The following is a 20,405-nucleotide window of genomic DNA, read 5'->3' on the forward strand; positions in this document are numbered from 1 at the left end:
TTCATTTAGCCTCTCTTTTGACAGATACAATGCAAAAAGTTCAAGTTTCATGGTGATTATAGCACAGCTCCGAAACCTTCATGCCTTCTTGATACCTCATACTTCAAAAGTGTAAGTAAAATCAGCGAAGATCAAATTGAGGAACTTAAACATTTCCATGTAAGAGAATTTTACACTGTAATCATGCAGTTCATCAAAATGAAGATACGGAAAAGACATAGCAGGGCTGATCATGTCTAAATGAATGGCAGATAAAGATGAGAAGGGAAATGTGAGGAAGACTTATTGAGTTTTAATTCAACTGATTCTTTTTAAGAGTAGAAGGCAAGACATTTAATCTCTTTTTTGTAACCAGAAGCACTGTTTTATGCTGTGTTGGAATTTGATTGAAATATGGGTAAAATTTTTGTTTTTGTGTAATTGTTACTACTGTTGTTTAAGGAATTTTCTAATCTTTTACATTAAAATGTAGTGATTAAATTTTATGTATCTGTACAACATTGCCAGTCAAACATTTTATCATGCTACATGTAAGAGTATGTTTTTATCATCAAGCATTTACTTCCCTGTGACCAGTGAGTTCTTAAAGTTATTTCACTTCATCAAACCAAGAATCCCAACAAAGTGATGACATAATGCTACACAGTCCATTGCTTAGAGACTTTTTGCTTCCTGACAGATAAGCCTAAAGATCTCATGACAAATAAGTCTGGAAGTCTTAGACACCACCATTCACATTTTCTGACATCAGAGTTTCAGTGACTCTGAAGGGCTCATGGCTGGAAAGTACCAGGAAGAATCCAGACTTCGACTTAGCACTATGACGTAGAATCTGGAATATACGTGTCCACTCTGCATTGAAACTTCCTGTAAGAAGTGGATCTTAATAATATTTTGAATATGCAGTGCAAGGCTTTGGAAATTTAAAAAGAGCTGTTGAGGGGTGATCCCCAAGACTCTATACCCAGCCAGGTGAATGTTTTCCTTAATGATAGAGTATATTCCTTAGGATAAGACTTTTAATAGAATAAATTTAAGAGTTCTGCATGTTTTTCCTACAGAGTTGCTTGTAAGTTCACCTCCTAACATTGCAATAATCATCAGAAAGAAGAAACTGGATCTAAGAGAAAAAGAACTAGATAGAAATTATGTAGTTGACAATAGAAGAATAGAGATAGTGGCTTTCTTTTTTTTTTTTTTAAGAGATGGGGTCTCACTGGGTTGCCCAGGCTGGTCTTGAACTCCTTGGGCTCTCCCACCTTGGCCTCCCAAAGTGCTGGGATTACAGGCGTGAGCCACCGAGCCCAGCCAAGATAGTAGATTTTAATGTGTTGCCAAGCATCAAAGCTGGAGGTAGGATAGGATTCCAGGAGGAGGGTGAGCTTAGAGAACTTCCTGAATCAAGGTGTGGACTGTCCACATCATTAGTGAGACCAGTAAGGAGAGCAGGCATCACATAGAAGTGCCTAGATCAACGCAGAGAGCCTGCTTCCCAAATGCGAGATGAAAAACACCAGTCAGCGGTGTCCAGGAAGACTGGCTTGATATAAACTGTGACTTCTCCCTACCAGTAGATAAGCTGTGATGTTGGAGCATGCCATTGGTGGCCTTTTAGTAAAGCAAATCATGGAGAAGACCAGTCTACCAGAGACTGAAACAAACAGTGAGAACTAATGCACAACTTCAGGAGAAAACTACAGAACACCCCAAGAACACACACCTTCTTTAAACTCACTGTAAGGGTGCACCTGCAATATGCTCTACTTCAACTAAACCAATCACAGTCATTCTCACTTACCTCATAGGATGTCACCAAGTCCCTTCTGGAGGCATGGTGATACCTGCGTAGTGTAGGACCAGTGAAATACTCAGCCCAACCAATGAGCAGACATTTGCTCTTCGGCTCCCCAGCTTGTATGCAGGCACTTGTTGAGTTGGTGCGAACCTTCCTGACATATATAGCAATCTTTCCTTAAACCCACATGTAAAAGCCTTGGCCTAAATAATGACACTGCTAAACATGACAGCTAGTATGAAATATTCTTAAAATTGTTCTTTTTTTTCCCAACCTCAAAAGTTATTTTTTGATTATTAATTGTGACAAGCAGAAAAGATTTTCTTCTGCTGAATCTTCGGCCTCCCAGGGACAGTGAGCTGTGTCTTCGTAAGGCTCTTTAATCAACAGCAGTGGGCTTCAGGCCCACTAGGTTTTCATTGCTGAATCTCCATAATTAATATTGATATGAAATACAAAATAATATGACATTCCTCAGTTCTGCATTTGAATTACAGGTTTTCTAACGGAGAAAGGCATGTTTTAGAATCTAGATTAGACAAGCCTGGAAATGGGGGTGGAGGGGATAGACTCAGCGGTATTCTCTTCCTGGGATTTGAAGGAAGTTACCTCATGCTGTTTCTAAGAATTGTGGGTCCTCATACAATGTGTGCTCAGAAAAGTCACTTTAAAGTAGTATTAGAAGTTATTGTTTTTCTATAATTCTTCCTCTGAATTTTACAAAGCACGAGACAAAACAGTTTGTCGTATCTCAGAATTTGGAGATGCTAGACAGTGATATTTTTGAACTGTTATTTCATCTGTTTTAAATTTTCTTAACAATATGCTACTCAGCCTTTCTTTTTCTCTAGTAGGATAATGTATTCCATTCCTGGGAGGTGATCATCAGCATCTCTTGTTTAATACTCAGGATGAGGATTCTGTGAGATAAAGTCACCAGTATCTACTTAGTGTGTTCCCACCTTCCCAGGCTCAGAAATAACTTATTTTGGAATTGGCTGTCCATGGGGCAGGTGGGACGTTAAATTCGTCTGCCCTACGGATTTTCTTCCTCTTCACTTTCCTATCATGTGCCTTTGCTGCAGTCTCGTGGTGAGTGGAGGCTGGGCCGTTGCATGCTCAGGGGCGTAGTCAGCTCGGGTGGGTTAAGAACAGAGCATCTATGCAGCTGAGCACGGACCCGTGATGGCAGCAACACTTTAGATTAATCTTGAACTCCACGATCCCTCATTTTCTCTCTTTGCAGATAATTTCAAATGATAGCTGTGAATCTGGTATAATTAAAGTACCTATGAAATCCATTTTATTCTTGTTCTTTGCAGATATTTTAGGGTTGCCGTTCTTCCTTCCTCAACTGATGTCAGCTGTCTGTTTCGCACAAAAGTTCATCCGCCCACAGAATCCATTTTATTCAATGATGTGTTCAGAGTCGCCATTTCCCAAACAGCCTTACAACAGAAGACACTGAGGGTAGACCTTTGCTCTGTCAGTAAACACCGAAGGGAAGAATGCCTGGTAGGATTCTTCATAATTCCCATTACCAAATAACACTTAGGATTGGATGGTCTGAGGATATATTTTGTAGTTGCTATTTTGCCAGCCCTAGAAATCACTGCAGACCTGCCCAACATCTTGGGATACATCTAGTGTTGTTCATTTTTTTCTGAAGTAGTGGTTTCTGTTTATTCTCTTATTCCAGACCTTTAAAATCTGCTTATAAATTGTGATTTTCTATAAAAGTTGCTTTCTATTTCAACCTTTTCACCACGGAAGAACTTTACCTTTGTGACAGCTATCACTCATGGAGTGTGCTTACCACTCCCAGTACCAATGCCAAGCTTTGCGTGACTGCTGTGTATATATTATCTCATTTAATCCTCATGACAACCTGATGAAAGATTGGTTATGAAATGGATGATTATCCACTATTTTCAGATAAGGAGCTGCTTAGAGAGGTAATATATTCAACGGTCATACAACTAGTAAGCGATGAATCCAGATATCAAAAAGATATCCCCACATAATTCACTATTACAAATTAAAATTAAGCAAGACCACTGAGTACTATATAGTACCCTTATTCACTTCATTCTCCTCCACCACAGTATTGGAGCTTTCGGGAAGATGTGATGTTACTGTTTAAAGCAATATGATATTTAAATGCTACAGCAGAAGACTTCACAGTTAACTAATTGTGAGTTTAATACACAGTTGTGCGTAATAACCAGAAAACCATTACGTCCCAGTAAAGTTATATAAGCATTCAAATGCAGGCATCTAGAGATGTGCCATGTGTTCAGAAAACAATGTGAGTCTCCAATTGAGCTTTTCTCTGCAGTCCAGTGGGAAGCACAGAAACACATGTTTCATGATGAACAAAGTTTAAGAGGGGTAGGTTTCTTCTTAATTTTTCTTCTTGTTTTCTTTACTTGAAAAAAATATCTGATGATATTGTCTGACAATAAAGTTAGAAAGAAGCAGAGCTAACAGACTCGTTAGGCTATCAGAAAGGCTTTAGTATCATAGATGTCATATTTAGTATAATAGATGTCAGAGGCTCCCACAAAGTTCATAAATATGTTAATTGATAGCCTTAAAGAAGAGTGTAATTGAATTTAGATTTTGTCTATGTGTGGTTTGGTGGAATATGAAAGCCTTTATCCTTTACTTTTTTTGCCATTCTACTAACTTATGTATCTAAAGAAAACTGTTGCTTTCTGATGTCTTATTCAAGAACCAAAGTGGAGTTTTTATTTTTTTTTTCAGTGGATAATGGGTTGTTTGTGAGTAAGTCACCTTTACAGCATATTATAAGAAGTACTATGAGGCCGGGTGTGGTGGGTCATGCCTGTAATCCTAGCACTTTGGGAGGCCGAGGCAGGCAGATCACCTGAGGTCAGGAGTTCGAGACCAGCCTGGCCAACATGGTGAAACCCTGTCTCTACTAAAAATACAAAAATTAGCTGGGTGTTGTGGTGCGCACCTGTAATCCCAGCTATTCAGGAGGCTGAGGTAGGAGAATCGCTTGAACCCAGGAGGTGGAGGTTGCAGTGAGCTGAGATCACACCACTGCACTCCAGCCTGGGAGGCAGAGCAAGACTCCATCTCAAAAATAATAATAATAATTTCACATTTACATAAAAGGCATGCTTAGTCATTAGGTCTTTGCAAAATGGTATCTCACAAACTAATCCCAGGATTAGCTTTTAGGTTGGGGGTTATTTCTTATGTAGTCACAGCTGAAAATATAACATATCCCCATGTTTTAAAAAATCCAGCAATGCTTTATGTCAGGAGAATTGCATTTTTTTTACCCTAAAACAAGCTCATTCAATAATCTTTATTATATCAGAACAAATACTAATGTAAACATTTTATTTTCTCTTCTTTATTTTTTTTTCTTTGTTTTCTTTCACTTACATAGGCTGGAACTCAGATCAGCCTGGCAGATTTACCATTTTCCAGTGAGGTTTTCACTCTATGGTATAACTTGCTTCCTTCCAAGCAAATGCCTTGCAAAAAGAATGAAGAAAATGAGGACTCTGTATTTCAACCAAACCAGCCGTTAGTAGATTCTATAGACTTGGTGAGTCAAAATTACAGTATAATATGAAAGTAATGTGAAATACATATATGAAATACATATATGAAAGTAATACGAAATATGGAATGCTACGAGACCAACATGCTTTTATCACTTTCACTGTCCTTCCTTTTCTCCTTTCACAACTTTGATTTTCCCAGCTTCCTAAAAAAAAAGAAAGTTAATTTCCAGCTTTGTTTCAAATATGGTTTATAAAAGGAGCACTCTTTTCTGCTCACACTTCCTTGTAAAAATAAACTGACATAGGGGCTTCACTGGTTTTAAGTGATGATGGAAAAAACCTTTTAATTTAAATATATACTTTTCATGCATTGTGTTCACATTGTTTGATTCCACTGTCAGGTTATACATTTGGCCCTTTTATATTTTGCAGATTTGAAATTATGAAGTCAAAACAGTGTGTTAGCTTTTCATTTGTAACATCAATAGCCATAAGTATTTTCTATTAAATAGTTTTGTGAAGGCCAGGCATGGTGGCTCAGGCCTGTAATCCCAGCACTTTGGGAAGCTGAGGCAGGCGAATTGCTTTTGCTCAGGAGTTCAAGACCAGCATGGGCAACATAGCAAGACCCTGTCTCTACAAAAATAACAAAAAAATTAACTGGGTGCAGTGGTGCACGCCTGAAGTCCTTGCTCCTGGGGAGACTGAGGTGGGTGGATCGATTGACCCTCAGAAGTTGAAGTTGCAGTGAGCCATGATCATGCCACTGCACTCCAGCCTGGATGACAGAAAGAGACCCTGTCTCAAAAAAATGGGGGTTAGGTTGTAGCCAGCAACCATACTTCAATGTAGTACTTCAAAAAATTTACAAAGGGGCCTTTTGTGAGGCCGTTCATGAATTTGGCATTTGTGGATATTGTTATTGAGTTCAAGTTTGTTTTAGATTATGAGGAAGGCATTTCCTAAGCAGAAGTCAGATAATTAAACAACAGTGTTTTGTGGATCATCTACTGTGTGTGAGAAACTATAGTAGACACTGTAGTGGGTGGTGAAAGGGAAACAAACATAACGGTACATTTTAGATTACATGCCCAGGCTTGTGATAGACGCTGAACAACACATACAAGATGGCAAAATATGATGTTTTATCCTTAAGAATGCTTTTACAATGGTCACACTCTATGTAAGTTCTTAAAAATAGCTTTATTACAATATAATTCATACATCATACATTTCACCCATTTAAAGTGTGACAGTTTATCCATTTGAAGCACCCAACCCAGTGGTTTTTAGGATATTCACAGAGTTGTGTGTGCAACCAACTTTACAGTCTAATATTAGAACATTGTCATCATCGCCAAAGAAGCCCTGTGTGCACGAGCAGAGACTCCCAGTTCTCCCTAACCTCTTTCCCCAAGGCAACCACTAATCTCTGCTACAAGGTAACCACTCATCCCTGTCTCTAAATTTGCTTCTTCTGGACATTTCATATAAGTGCAATAATACAATATTTGTTCTTTTGTGGCATCTTTCACTTAGCATAATATTTTCAAGGTACCTCCATGGTGTTGCAGTATTAGTATTTTATTCCTTTTTATTCACACATAATATTCTATTGTGGATGTACCACATTTTATCTATCCATCAGCTGATGGGCATTTGGGTTGTTTCCACTTTTTGGCTATTATGAAAAATGCAGCTATGAACATTTGTATACAAGTGTTTTTGTGGACATATGTTTTCATTTCTCCTGGGTAGGTACCTATGAGTAGAACTGTTAGGTTGTATAGTAACTTCGTGTTTAATATTTTGAGGAACAGCCAAACTGTTCCTAGGTGTTTGCACCATTTTGCATTCCCATCAGCAGTGTGTGAGGGTTCCAGTTTCTCCCTTGCCATGTGTTATCTGTCTTTCTGATTCTGGCCATTCTTGTGGGTGTGAAGTGGTGTTTCACTGTGGCTTTGATTGACATTTCCCTAATGACTAGTGATGGTGAGCATCACAGCCTTATTGGCCATTAGTATATTTTTTTTTTTTGAGAAATGTCTTTTCACATTCTTTGTCTATTTTTAAAAGATGTTATTTATTTATTTTTAATTTATTATCATTATTTTCTTTTGAGACGGAGTTTTCTTCTTATTGCCCAGGCTGGAGTACAATGGCACAATCTCGGCTAACCACAACCTCCCCCTCCCAGGTTCAAGTGATTCTCCTGCCTCAGCCTCCCGAGTAGCTGGGATTACAGGCATGCACCACCATGCCCAGCTAATTTTGTATTTTTAGTAGAGACGGGGTTTCTCCATGTTGGTCAGGCTGGTCTCGAACTCCCGACCTCAGGTGATCTGCCCACCTTGCCTCCCAAAGTGCTGGGATTACAGGCGTGAGCCACTGCACCCAGCCTGTTTATTTTTTTATTATTGAGTTATAAGAGTTCCTTACCTATTCTTGATGCAAACCCCTTATCAGATAAATAATTTGCAGATATTTTCTCTTATTCTGTGGATTGTCTTCTCACTTTCTTGATGGTTTTATTTACAGCACAAAAGTTTTTAATTTTCCTAAAAGTCCAGTTTATCCATTTTTCAAAAATCCTTGTGCTTTTGGTATCATAGCTAAGACTGCTTTGCCTAAACTAATATCACAAATATTTATTCCTGGGTCTTTTTCTAACAGTTTTAAAGTCTTATATTTAGGTCTCTGATTCATTTGAGTTGTTAACGTGGATCCAGTTTCATCTTTTTGTATGTGGATATGCAGTTGTCCCAGCACCATTTATTGCAAAAACTGTTCTTTCACCTTGAATTATCTTGGCACCCTTGTTGAAAATCAAGTGTGAGGGTTTATATTTCTGGACTCTCAATCCTGTTCATTAATCCACATGTCTGTACTTAAGCTAGTACCGCACTGCTTTGATTACTATAGCTTTGTCGTCATTTTGAGATCAGGAAGTGTGGTTCTTCCAACTTTGTTTTTCTTTTTAAAGATTATTTTGGCTATTCAGAGTCCCTTGCATTTCCATAAGAGTTTTAGTATCAGTTTACTAATTTCTGCAAAAAAAGATAGCCAAGATTTTCATGGGGGTAGAATTGGACCTGTAGGTCAGTTTGGAAGATACTGTCATCATAACAGTTCTAAGTCTTCTGATCCATGAACATAGGACGTATTTCCATTTATTTAGGTCTTTAATTTCTTTCAATAATATTTCATAGTTTTCAGAGTCAAAGTTTGCATTTCTTTCATTTTTCTTTTTTATTTTTATGTCAGATGGGTAATGTGCTGATGTCCTAATGAGATTTGAAGGAGGCACATGTCACACATGAGCATGAAAACCTAATCATCACACTTAGGAACTACAAAAGGATCAGTATGCGACTTCTTTTGTTAAACTTATTTCTAAGTATTTTATTGTTTCTGGTGCTATTGTGAATGGAACTGGGCTTTTAAAAGTTTTGTTCATCATGGCCCCATACAACAACATGAAAAAGATCTATACTATGACCAAGTGAGATTTATCCTAGGAATGCAAGGTTGGTTTAACACTTGAAAATCAATAAGTTATATCAGATATTTAATCATTTAAATGTTTTAATCATTTAAAACAAAGTTTGAGGACCCACTGAAACAGTGTGATGTTGCAGTACATGTATTCATTATATAATGATCAAATCAGGGTAAATTAACAAATCCATCACCTGAAACATTTATCATTTCTTGTGATGAGACTATTCAAAATCCTTTCTTGTAGCTGTTTTGAAGTATGTAATACAATGTTGTTAATTACAGTCACCTTACTGGGCATTAGAACAGCAGAACTTATTCTGCTTCTCTAACTGTAACTTGATGTTCCTGTTGAATAACCTTTCCCTTTTCCTCCTCACCCTCCCTACTCTCTCCAGCCACTGTGGAACTGTTTTCTCAGTTGCATTTTTAAGTGTTTGTTGCACAGTTGATTTTGTTTATCTTGTATCCTGCAACCTTACTGAACTCATTTATTAATTCTAATAGTTTTTTTAGTGGATTCCATTAGATTTTCTATAAGATCATATTGTTTGCAAATAGAGGTGATTGGCTAGAACTTCCCAGACAATATTGAAAGAAGTAGTAAGAGCAGACATCCTTGTCTTCGTCCTGATCTTAGTGGAAAAGCTTTCAGCCTTTCACCATTAAGTATGAATTTGGCTGTGGCTTTTTCATAGATGTCCTTTATCAGAATAAGGAAAAGCTCTTCTTTTCCAAGTTTGTTGACTGCTTTTCATCATTAAAGGCCGTTGGATTTGTAAAATGCCTTTGTTGCATCTGTTGAGATGGTCATGTGGTTTTTGTTCTTTATTCAATTGATATAATTTATTAATTGATTTTCAAGTATTAAACCAACCCTGCATTCCTAGGATAAATCTCACTTGGTCATAGTGTAGATCCTTTGTATGTTGTTGGACTCAGTTTGCTAGTATTCCATTCAGGATTTTCCTGTCTGTATTCATAGTATTCTTGTGATAGCTTTGGTTTTTATCACGCTAATTCTGGCCTCATAGTATGAGTTAGAAAGCATTCTACCTTCTGGAAGAGTTTGAGAATAATTTGTATTAATTCTTCTGTAAATGTTTCATAGAATTCACAAGTGAAGCCATCCAGTCCTGTACTTTTTTGTGTGTGGAATTTTTTGTTTACAGATTCTATCTCTGTACTTCAGTCTGTTTAGACTTAGAAGTATTGCTTTTTGAGTCTGTTATTAGGTAAAGTAAATTTAGCATTTACCTTTAGCATTGCATTGCATCTTTCTGTTCAACTGAACCTTTTATCATTATGAAATGTTCCTTTTTATTGCTAGCAATACCTCTTGTTTTAAAATCTACTTTGTCTGGTGTTAGTAAAGCTACATATCAGCCTTTTTGGGTTAGTGTTTGCATGATTTATCTTTTTTCATCCTTTTACTTTCAACCTTTCTGAGATATTATATTTAAAGTATTCTACTTATAAGCAGTATGTAGTTGGTTTTGATTCATTATCCAGTCTTAAAATCTTCATCTTTTAATTGAAATATTTAGCTCATTTACTTTTAATGCTATTATTGATATATTTGGGTTTGATCCTATTATCTTCCTATTTGTTTTCTTTTAATTCCATCTTTATTCTTTTTCTTCCTTGTTTTGAATTATTTTTAAATTTTCATTTTCCTCTCTACTAGATCTGCAGTCTTTTATTTTTTGCAGTTTCCCTGGAGATTATAGCATGAGTTCTTAACTTATTAAAAACTACCATGAATTCCTTTACTTTTTCCCAGACAATGCAAAGATTTTCAAAGACTTTAACTCCATTTTATTCCCTTTCCTCCTTCTCTGCTATTATTGTCATATATTTTGAATCTCACAAGATATTATTATTGTTTCATTGACAGTTAGTATTCATTCAGATTTCCTCACGTTTTTACCCTTTTGTTATATTTTATTTCCTTCTGCATTATTGTGCTTCCATTTGAGACATTTTGCTTCTGCTCAAAGAATTCCCTTTAATATTTCTTTTAGTATAGACCTGTTATCTATTTCAACTTCATTTGTGAAGGATAGTTTTTTTGCTGCATATTCAGAATTCTAGGTCTGCTGTTATTTCTTTGAACGTATTAAAAATACCATTTTATTGTCATCTAGCTTCCATTGATTCTGTTGAGCTTTTGGAGGACAACTTAATTGTTAGTTCATACAGCATCATTTCTTTTTTATTATTATTATTATTATACTTTAAGTTTTAGAGTACATGTGCACATTGTGCAGGTTAGTTACATATGTATACATGTGCCATGCTGGTGCGCTGCACCCACTAACTCGTCATCTAGCATTAGGTATATCTCCCAGTGCTATCCCTCCTCCCTCCCCCCTCCCCACAACAGTCCCCAGAGTGTGATATTCCCCTTCCTGTGTCCATGTGATCTCATTGTTCAATTCCCACCTATGAGTGAGAATATGCGGTGTTTGGTTTTTTGTTCTTGTGATAGTTTACTGAGAATGATGATTTCCAATTTCATCCATGTCCCTACAAAGGACATGAACTTATCATTTTTTATGGCTGCGTAGTATTCCATAGTGTGTATGTGCCACATTTTCTTAATCCAGTCTATCATTGTTGGACATTTGGGTTGGTTCCAAGTCTTTGCTATTGTGAATAATGCTGCAATAAACATACGTGTGCATGTGTCTTTACAGCAGCATGATTTATAGTCCTTTGGGTATATACCCAGTAATGGGATGGCTGGGTCAAATGGTATTTCCAGTTCTAGATCCCTGAGGAATCACCACACTGACTTCCACAATGGTTGAACTAGTTTACAGTCCCACCAACAGTGTAAAAATGTTCCTATTTCTCCACATCCTCTCCAGCACCTGTAGTTTCCTGACTTTTTAATGATTGCCATTCTAACCGGTGTGAGATGGTATCTCATTGTGGTTTTGATTTGCATTTCTCTGTTGGCCAGTGATGGTAAGCATTTTTTCATGTGTTTTTTGGCTGCATAAATGTCTTCTTTTGAGAAGTATCTGTTCATGTCCTTCGCCCACTTTTTGATGGGGTTGTTTTTTTCTTGTAAATTTGTTTGAGTTCATTGTAGATTCTGGATATTAGCCCTTTGTCAGATGAGTAGGTTGCAAAAATTTTCTCCCATTTTGTAGGTTGCCTGTTCACTCTGATGGTAGTTTCTTTTGCTGTGCAGAAGCTCTTTAGTTTAATTAGATCCCATTTGTCAATTTTGGCTTTTGTTGCCATTGCTTTTGGTGTTTTAGACATGAAGTCCTTGCCCATGCCTATGTCCTGAATGGTAATGCCTAGGTTTTCTTCTAGGGTTTTTATGGTTTTAGGTCTAACATTTAAGTCTTTAATCCATCTTGAATTGATTTTTGTATAAGGTGTAAGGAAGGGATCCAGTTTCAGCTTTCTACATATGGCTAGCCAGTTTTCCCAGCACCATTTATTAAATAGGGAATCCTTTCCCCATTTCTTGTTTTTCTCAGGTTTGTCAAAGATCAGATAGTTGTAGATATGTGGTGTTATTTCTGAGGGCTCTGTTCTGTTCCATTGATCTATATCTCTGTTTTGGTACCAGTACCATGCTGTTTTGGTTACTGTAGCCTTGTAGTATAGTTTGAAGTCAGGTAGTGTGATGCCTCCAGCTTTGTTCTTTTGGCTTAGGATTGACTTGGCGATGCGGGCTCTTTTTTGGTTCCATATGAACTTTAAAGTAGTTTTTTCCAATTCTGTGAAGAAAGGCATTGGTAGCTTGATGGGGATGGCATTGAATCTGTAAATTACCTTGGGCAGTATGGCCATTTTCACGATATTGATTCTTCCTACCCATGAGCATGGAATGTTCTTCCATTTGTTTGTATCCTCTTTTGTTTCCTTGACCAGTGGTTTGTAGTTCTCCTTGAAGAGGTCCTTCACATCCCTTGTAAGTTGGATTCCTAGGTATTTTATTCTGTTTGAAGCAATTGTGAATGGGAGTTCACTCATGATTTGGCTCTCTGTTTGTCTGTTGTTGGTGTATAAGAATGCTTGTGATTTTTGTACATTGATTTTGTATCCTGAGACTTTGCTGAAGTTGCTTATCAGCTTAAGGAGATTTTGGGCTGAGACAATGGGGTTTTCTAGATATACAATCATGTCGTCTGCAAACAGGGACAATTTGACTTCCTCTTTTCCTAATTGAATACCCTTTGTTTCCTTCTCCTGCCTAATTGCCCTGGCCAGAACTTCCAACACTATGTTGAATAGGAGTGGTGAGAGAGGGCATCCCTGTCTTGTGCCAGTTTTCAAAGGGAATGCTTCCAGTTTTTGCCCATTCAGTATGATATTGGCTGTGGGTTTGTCATAGATAGCTCTTATTTTGAAATATGTCCCATCAATACCTAATTTATTGAGAGTTTTTAGCATGAAGGGTTGTTGAATTTTGTCAAAGGCTTTTTCTGCATCTATTGAGATAATCATGTGGTTTTTGTCTTTGGCTCTGTTTATATGCTGGATTACATTGATTGATTTGCGTATATTGAACCAGCCTTGCATCCCAGGGATGAAGCCCACTTGATCATGGTGGATAAGCTTTTTGATGTGCTGCTGGATTCGTTTTGCCAGTATTTTATTGAGGATTTTTGCATCAATGTTCATCAAGGATATTGGTCTAAAATTCTCTTTTTTTGTTGTGTCTCTGCCTGGCTTTGGTATCAGAATGATGCTGGCCTCATAAAATGAGTTAGGGAGGATTCCCTCTTTTTCTATTGATTGGAATAGTTTCAGAAGGATTGGTACCAGTTCCTCCTTGTACTTCTGGTAGAATTCGGCTGTGAATCCATCTGGTCCTGGACTCTTTTTGGTTGGTAAGCTATTGATTATTGCCACAATTTCAGATCCTGTTATTGGTCTATTGAGAGATTCAACTTCTTCCTGGTTTAGTCTTGGGAGAGTGTATGTGTCGAGGAATTTATCCATTTCTTCTAGATTTTCTAGTTTATTTGCGTAGAGGTGTTTGTAGTATTCTCTGAGCATCATTTCTTTTACTGCTTGTAAGATTCTTCTTTTTCTTTGATTTTTCAGCAGTTTCACTCTGATATGCTAATGTGATTTTCTTTTTGTTTATACCACTGAAATTCTTTATCATTTCATTCAGTTATTTTAGCATATTATTCATAAAAACTTAAATTTTTCTCTCAATGCCTGTAGTGTATGGATCATCTGTGGGTCTGCCTTATTTAGCTATTGTTTTTCTTGACTTTCACTCTTTAGGTCCTAATGAAATACTGGATGTTACATATGAGAATAACTGATATCTTCCTCCAGAGAGGATTTTCTATTCTTCTGAAAGGCAAATGACAATATGGGTAGCTTACCTGAATCATGTGGGGACGGGAATTCCAGTTTTACTCTCCATAAGACTGAATGGGACAATGGAAATATCTGCTTACTATTTTAGCCTGATAGCAGCTGTTTTTTTTTTTTTTTTTTTTTTTTTTTTGCTTTGTTTCTCAGCTTCTTGCTCTGCATATAGGCAGCTTAGGAATGGCAAATGCCATGACAGGAATATCATGTAGAATATTGAGCTCACTTTACAGTTCATTTTCTCTAACCTCTTGTGAGTTGACTGCCTTGGTAGTCCTGAACTCAATTTTAGTCTTCATATCCTACTGACACTGCCACTGTTCTAGGCAGCCACAGTCTGTTTAGCCCATGTACCTCACCACTAGAATTGACAAATACGCTAAGGGAAAAGAGTGGCAATGGCTCACCTTATTATATTTCTGTTCTACCTGGGATCTTGGCCCTCTAGTCCTGATTGCCTTTGTTGCTCTTCATTGCTTTAAAACATCTGAGAGGTTTTGCTTGTTTTGGGTTCTATTTTATTCAGCTTTCATATTTGTTTTCAGCAGGAGAGTCGAGTCGTCTTTACAGATAGAAGTGTAAATTCCCATCTGATGAGTTTTTAAGTCATTTTTTCAAGTATATTATGTTAATTGCCATATGCTTTACATTCTCCAGGATGCAGTGTCAGCCTTACTTGCAAGAACATCAGCTGAGTTGTTAGCTGTGGAACAAGAATTAGCACAAGAAGAAGAAGAATCAGGACAAGAAGAGCAAAGGGGCCCAGATGGAGACTGGTTAAACAGTTATTTCCTTTTGCTTTTGGGAACTCAAAGATGATGTGTTTACACGGCTTACAATGAAACCTTTGTAGGCTCATGTTTTATTCCAGAATTATGGAATGCACTGCACCTTCAGGAAGCTATGCTAGGAAAAGTCTTTCCTTGGTCATTAGAGAGTTAAGGAAGTAATGGCAAGATTATGGGCAAAGTTAAAACATTAGCCAGATTCTTTGTTCTTGTTTAGAGTAATTTTAAAACACTATTTTCTGAGCCTTTTTTTTTTTAGTCTAAACTTGATTTTGAAAGGTATGGTAGCTTATTGTAGAGTTACAGATAATTTTAAAAGTGACTCTATTTTTCTTTTAACTACCTGGAAGTACCATTTAGGCTCTAGTAAGACAAAGCAGGTATTTAAAAAACAACTTCTGAGTACTCATTTCTCTGTTACCACTCTTACCTTCTTTTTCTGTGTCCTTCCCTGTATCCATACCCAAACCTTTAAAAAGGGGAGGCAGAGGGGGAAGTTATTACAGTTATTGTCCAGGTTCATTTATATATAAAGAGCTCTCCTTCCTGGATTGTACTGTTTCTCTTAAATTTTAGTGAATATTTCACTTTTTAAGTATATATGTGAAATCATTTGAGTTAATTTTTAATATATAGTTGTTTATACTGTTATGTTTGGTTAATACATGTGCATATACATATATAGCATGCATTTGTATGTGTGTATATAGAAAACTTTTTAGAAACTTAGAGTGACACGGTATATCATAAATAACGCAGTCATGGACATTTGGAAGGAAGAGCTTCTACTGTGATGTAAAAAGATATAGATATACTTTGTCCTTATAAAAAGTCCTTCATAGTGAGTAAAAATCACAGCACTGCAAAACAAATAAATACGAGAGTGATTATAAGGTTCATTATAGTATCTTTAAATAGTAATTCTCATATATGTAAAATACAAGTTGTTTCACACATATTTCCAAACAGTACTCTTAATATGTAAACAAAGGAATTTATAACTCATAGTAGTCATTAATGGTTGCCCTTATGTTCACTTCATGGCTAGACATTTATTAACTAGTCTGTGCCAGTTTGTCATTATGTCACCAATCAAATTAAAGCTGAACATTTAGTTATCAATGGAAAGAATGTCTGCATTCGGAGAACATGAAACTCAACAAAGTATGAGATGTTCTAAACCATCCTAGCACTCCTGCTTTATATATTCCATATAAGCTGTATTTATATTCTGGAGCACCACTTATACCACTTATAATGCCACTTCAGCCCATGCCAGGGCTTTTGTTAAAAATGAGCCTTCTGCTAGTTCAGAAGAAAAACTTCCTTAACGTAGGATTCTCCCTGCTCGACTGTGAGTACACTCAATAAAATGAGGATTTAAAATCCTTATTTCTGTATTCACTGTCATATGATTAATTTTACAATAAATGAACAACGAATACCAAGTTATTTTATAGTGAGTGTCAATATTTTTAAATGCTAACATTAAACTCTATATGTGATTTTCAGAATATGTCTATTTTGATATCTAGAAGTTAGGTTAAATTTCATGAGTTTAACTTTTTAGTACCACATTATGGTGATTTTGCTGCAGGTTACTAGAGGGTGAAGTGAGGATTTTTTTTTATGAGACATTTAGTTAAAAACCCCAGCCAAAGAAATGGCTTGGCTCATTGTGTGAGTCTGTTTATTTCCCAGATAACAACTTAGCATGCCCAGGTTGCGTGTTCATGGAGCATGCCTGCCTACCAAAAGTGTTTTGTTTTTGTTTTACCATAGGCTAACAATGCTAAGAGAGGCCTCTGATGAAATTGTGGCTGAAAAAGAGGCTGAAGTTAAATTGCCAGAGGACAGTAGCTGTACAGAAGATTTAAGTTCATGCACTAGTGTGCCTGAGATGAATGAAGATGGGAACAGGAAAGAAAACAACTGTGCCAAAGACCTCAGAAGTCAGCCACCTACTGGAATACCAACACTGGTGACTATTCCGCTGTGCTGTCTTAGAACTGATACCTTACAGGCACCATGTGGACTAGGGAGATGCTTGTTTGTCTCCTTAGGTGTAAATTCCATGTCAGGATTTTGTGCCAAAAGCTGATCGTGAAAGGCATATGTGGGAATAGGCTCTAAGAAGCATCATAAATGCTTTAACGTTTTAAAATGGGCCCAAAATATTCTCCACTTATATTTGGAGAATATATAAGAAGAGAAATAGTGCTAGTTACTTTAAATCTATAAATATTCTGTGAATATTAAAAGTATTTTCTGAATTCCTAGGTGAACAACAGGGTATCTTGTGTCAAGTTCCGTATATGTAGTAAGTTTTATTTCCATTTCAAACATGAAGTAAACATTTAAAGTTCATTTTGGTTAGGCGATGCCCTGATTAGAAAAGTGACAGGTGACTTAGTTTAGGCACAAGTGCCAACCAAGTTATTAAACAGGTAACTTTGCTAGTTAAGTGAGAGATGTATTGAGACTGTCAACCCCATATGGGGAAAATATTTTCAAGCTTCATGGATGCTCACACACTGGGGATATTGGTAATAGAGTTTAGAAAATTATAATTTTGTATTCCTGAGAAAATAATATTATGCCCTGAGAACTTCCTTTCTCAAAGGAGCAAACTTTTATCAAGAGGCAGGTTTGGAATCAAATTATACCTATAAGATAAAAAATAGACATCTGCCTATGCCTACTGAGTTTGTATTTTGAGAAACTTCCATTTTTACTTAGGTTTTATTTTTGTTACATTTCTAAAGATCCAGTAAAAATACAACTCAGCTTCACAACAGTTATGTTTATACATGTATAATTGCATATTCTATTTAAACCTACAAGTTTGTGGTATATTTCATTTTCTTATATTTAATTATCTTTATCATTTATTTGGAAAACAATGTAATCAGAAAGTTGAATAAAGTTTAATGATGATATGTACCCAAATAGGATTCTTTATAGAATCACTTTAAATCTAAACCTTCATTTTTATGTTCAACCCTTTGGAGGCAGCACCTCTATTTATGGTGCTTGTTGGACAGATATCACACGGCCTGCTGTGCAGAACTTCCTAAGAACTTAGTACAAAACCATTCTTGGTAGAAAACTGAAGAACAGTTCTGCCCAGAAGTACTTCAGAAGTACTATAGTCTGTAATGCAAAGCCTTTCTCTTAGGAGTGGCCATAGTGCTCCATGAGTCTCTGTTGTAACATTAGATATTTTTTCTTTCTTAGAAGAAAGGAGCATAATGTTTACACATCTTTCAGCTCCTGACAAATTGTTAACTTCTCTTATAGGTTGACAAAGAGACAAACACTGATGAAGCCGCTAATGACAATATGGCAGTTCGCCCCAAAGAGCGCAGCAGCCTGAGCTCTAGACAGCATCCGTTTGTGAGGAGCAGCGTGATAGTGCGCTCACAGACCTTTTCTCCAGGAGAGCGGAACCAGTACATCTGCAGGGTAAGGTGGCAGTGCTCGTGGCGAGGCGCTGGGACTGCAGCTTCTTCCCTGCTGGTAGGGAGTGGCCTGCAAAGGACAAGAGACTGTGCACTGGGAGTCCACATGACAACGACAAATGCTAGAAATGCTGTAAAACAGATGTAGAATATCACGTGCTTATGGTCCCTTTTAGTTTGTTTGTTTTTCCATCAAATTTAATGCCTCCTTGGTTCCAGTGTGATTTATTTGGCAAGTAAGCGAAGTTTAAGGATCTGAGTGCTGAGTATTTGTACGTTATTTGGACTTCGGTCTGTATTTAGAAACATAAAGTGGTTTTTTGAGATATATGTGGTCTGTATATTTCTGTTCTATATCATATGTCCTTCAAACCATGTTTGTCTTGTTGAACTGAGAACTGTGAATTGCATTTTAGAGCAAAAATCCTCTTTTAATAATGCTTATAAACACTGAATCACATCCATAGTTCTGTGAAGAAAATTATGAGATTTGTATCAGTTTGCCAAATTCTACTTCTAGAAGTATTTCTGATTTATCTAGTAAGATAGACATAATATTATAAACTGGGTTAGAAATACTTTTTAAATTCTAAATTTATTCATTCAGTTCAACACATTTTTATTAAGCACCTGCTTTTAAGCATTTTCTTAAATACTTGGGATTCATCTAGAAACAAGAGACCCAGAGCCCTGCCATTGTAGAGTTTACATTCCTGTGAATCGAGCCAGACCACAAGCAGTAAATAAGATGAACAAGCTATGAAGTATCTTGGAAGGGGATCAATGCTATGGACAACAGTAGTGCAGGGGGTTGGGGGTGATACGCAGGATTCAGAGCAGGCTGCATTTCAGTAAAGATTTGAAGCAGATGAGACAGTGAGTGTGGGCTATCTGGGCCGAGAGCATTCTAGATAGCACAGACTGTGTCTCAACTCTGACCTTGAGCTCTGCTTCATGCAGACCTTTCTTTAAAGAAACAAATATCATGTATTAGCTAAAAATACAAAGGATAATTTTATTTCAAAAAATATATAAGTACCTTAAACATATGATTTTTAATAGCCACTACCAAAAGGCAGCTATTCAGATTATTTGCAGGCACAGTGGCTCATGACTGTAATCCCAACACTTTGGGAGCCCGAGGAGAGCGAAACACCTGAGGTCAGAAGTTCGAGGCCAGCCTGGCCAACATGGTGAAACCCCATCCTACTAAAAATAGAAAAATTAGCTGGGCATGGTGGTGTGCGCCTGTAATCCGAGTTACTACAGAGGCTGAGGCAGGAGAATTGTGTGAACCCAGGTGGCAGAGGTTGCAATGAGCCGAGATCACGCCACTGCACTCCAGCCTGGGTGACAGAGTGAGACTCTGTCTCAAAAAAAAAAAAACATAAATAAGTAATTTAGGAAAATGAAGTTATTTAACAAAATAGAACAGGAAAAACTTGTTTGAGGGGATTTTCTTAAAGAAATAAACTCTTAACTATGACTACCTGCTTTACTTGGTAAATGTCTCAATCCCAAACTTCCACTTGCACTCTGTTTGATATGCAGTGATTTTTTTTTAAATCTTTTGTTGCCAGTTAAATCGGAGTGACAGTGACAGTTCAACCCTGGCTAAAAAATCACTGTTTGTGAGAAACTCCACCGAACGCCGCAGTTTGAGGGTCAAAAGGGTATGTATTCCCTCAGCCACGTCGCATTGTCCCTGGACCAGTCCAGAATTGTCACTTGTGCAGCACAAACTCCAGAACTACAGAATGAATGTCAGTGCTCCATGCGCTTGGCCTACTGAATGCAGCCACTGGGATACACAGAGACGCAGATGCCATGGCCGCTATGGAGATGGGGGGGTGTGAGGGCATTTATTCATCATTGGTGTGGAACCTGTGATGGTTAAGGCTGGAAATGCAGTTTCAGTATCTCTGGAGAAGGGGCCTTCTGAGCCTGCAGGGGTATCAGA

The 20,405-nt window shown here is 37.2% G+C and overlaps 1 protein-coding gene and 1 non-coding gene across 3 annotated transcripts in view; one reads left to right on the forward strand and one right to left on the reverse strand.

Moving 5' to 3' along the window:
• WWC2 (WW and C2 domain containing 2) overlaps positions 1-20,405 on the forward strand; it is a 215,091-nt gene that overhangs the window by 166,685 nt on the left and 28,001 nt on the right. For both annotated transcript variants that reach the window (XM_034959460.3, XM_034959461.3), the window contains 7 exons: positions 25-111; positions 3,118-3,310; positions 5,220-5,381; positions 14,854-14,972; positions 16,767-16,965; positions 18,285-18,449; positions 20,026-20,118. In XM_034959460.3, the coding sequence (XP_034815351.3) occupies positions 25-111; positions 3,118-3,310; positions 5,220-5,381; positions 14,854-14,972; positions 16,767-16,965; positions 18,285-18,449; positions 20,026-20,118 (1,018 nt within the window). The remainder of the gene's footprint in view (positions 1-24; positions 112-3,117; positions 3,311-5,219; positions 5,382-14,853; positions 14,973-16,766; positions 16,966-18,284; positions 18,450-20,025; positions 20,119-20,405) is intronic.
• On the reverse strand, positions 8,599-8,702 carry LOC112439739 (small nucleolar RNA U13). Its single transcript, XR_003027975.1, has one exon. It is a non-coding gene; the product is annotated as a small nucleolar RNA U13 (small nucleolar RNA).

The sequence above is a fragment of the Pan paniscus genome, chromosome 3 (assembly GCF_029289425.2).
Source record: "Pan paniscus chromosome 3, NHGRI_mPanPan1-v2.0_pri, whole genome shotgun sequence".
Taxonomy (NCBI): domain Eukaryota; kingdom Metazoa; phylum Chordata; class Mammalia; order Primates; family Hominidae; genus Pan; species Pan paniscus.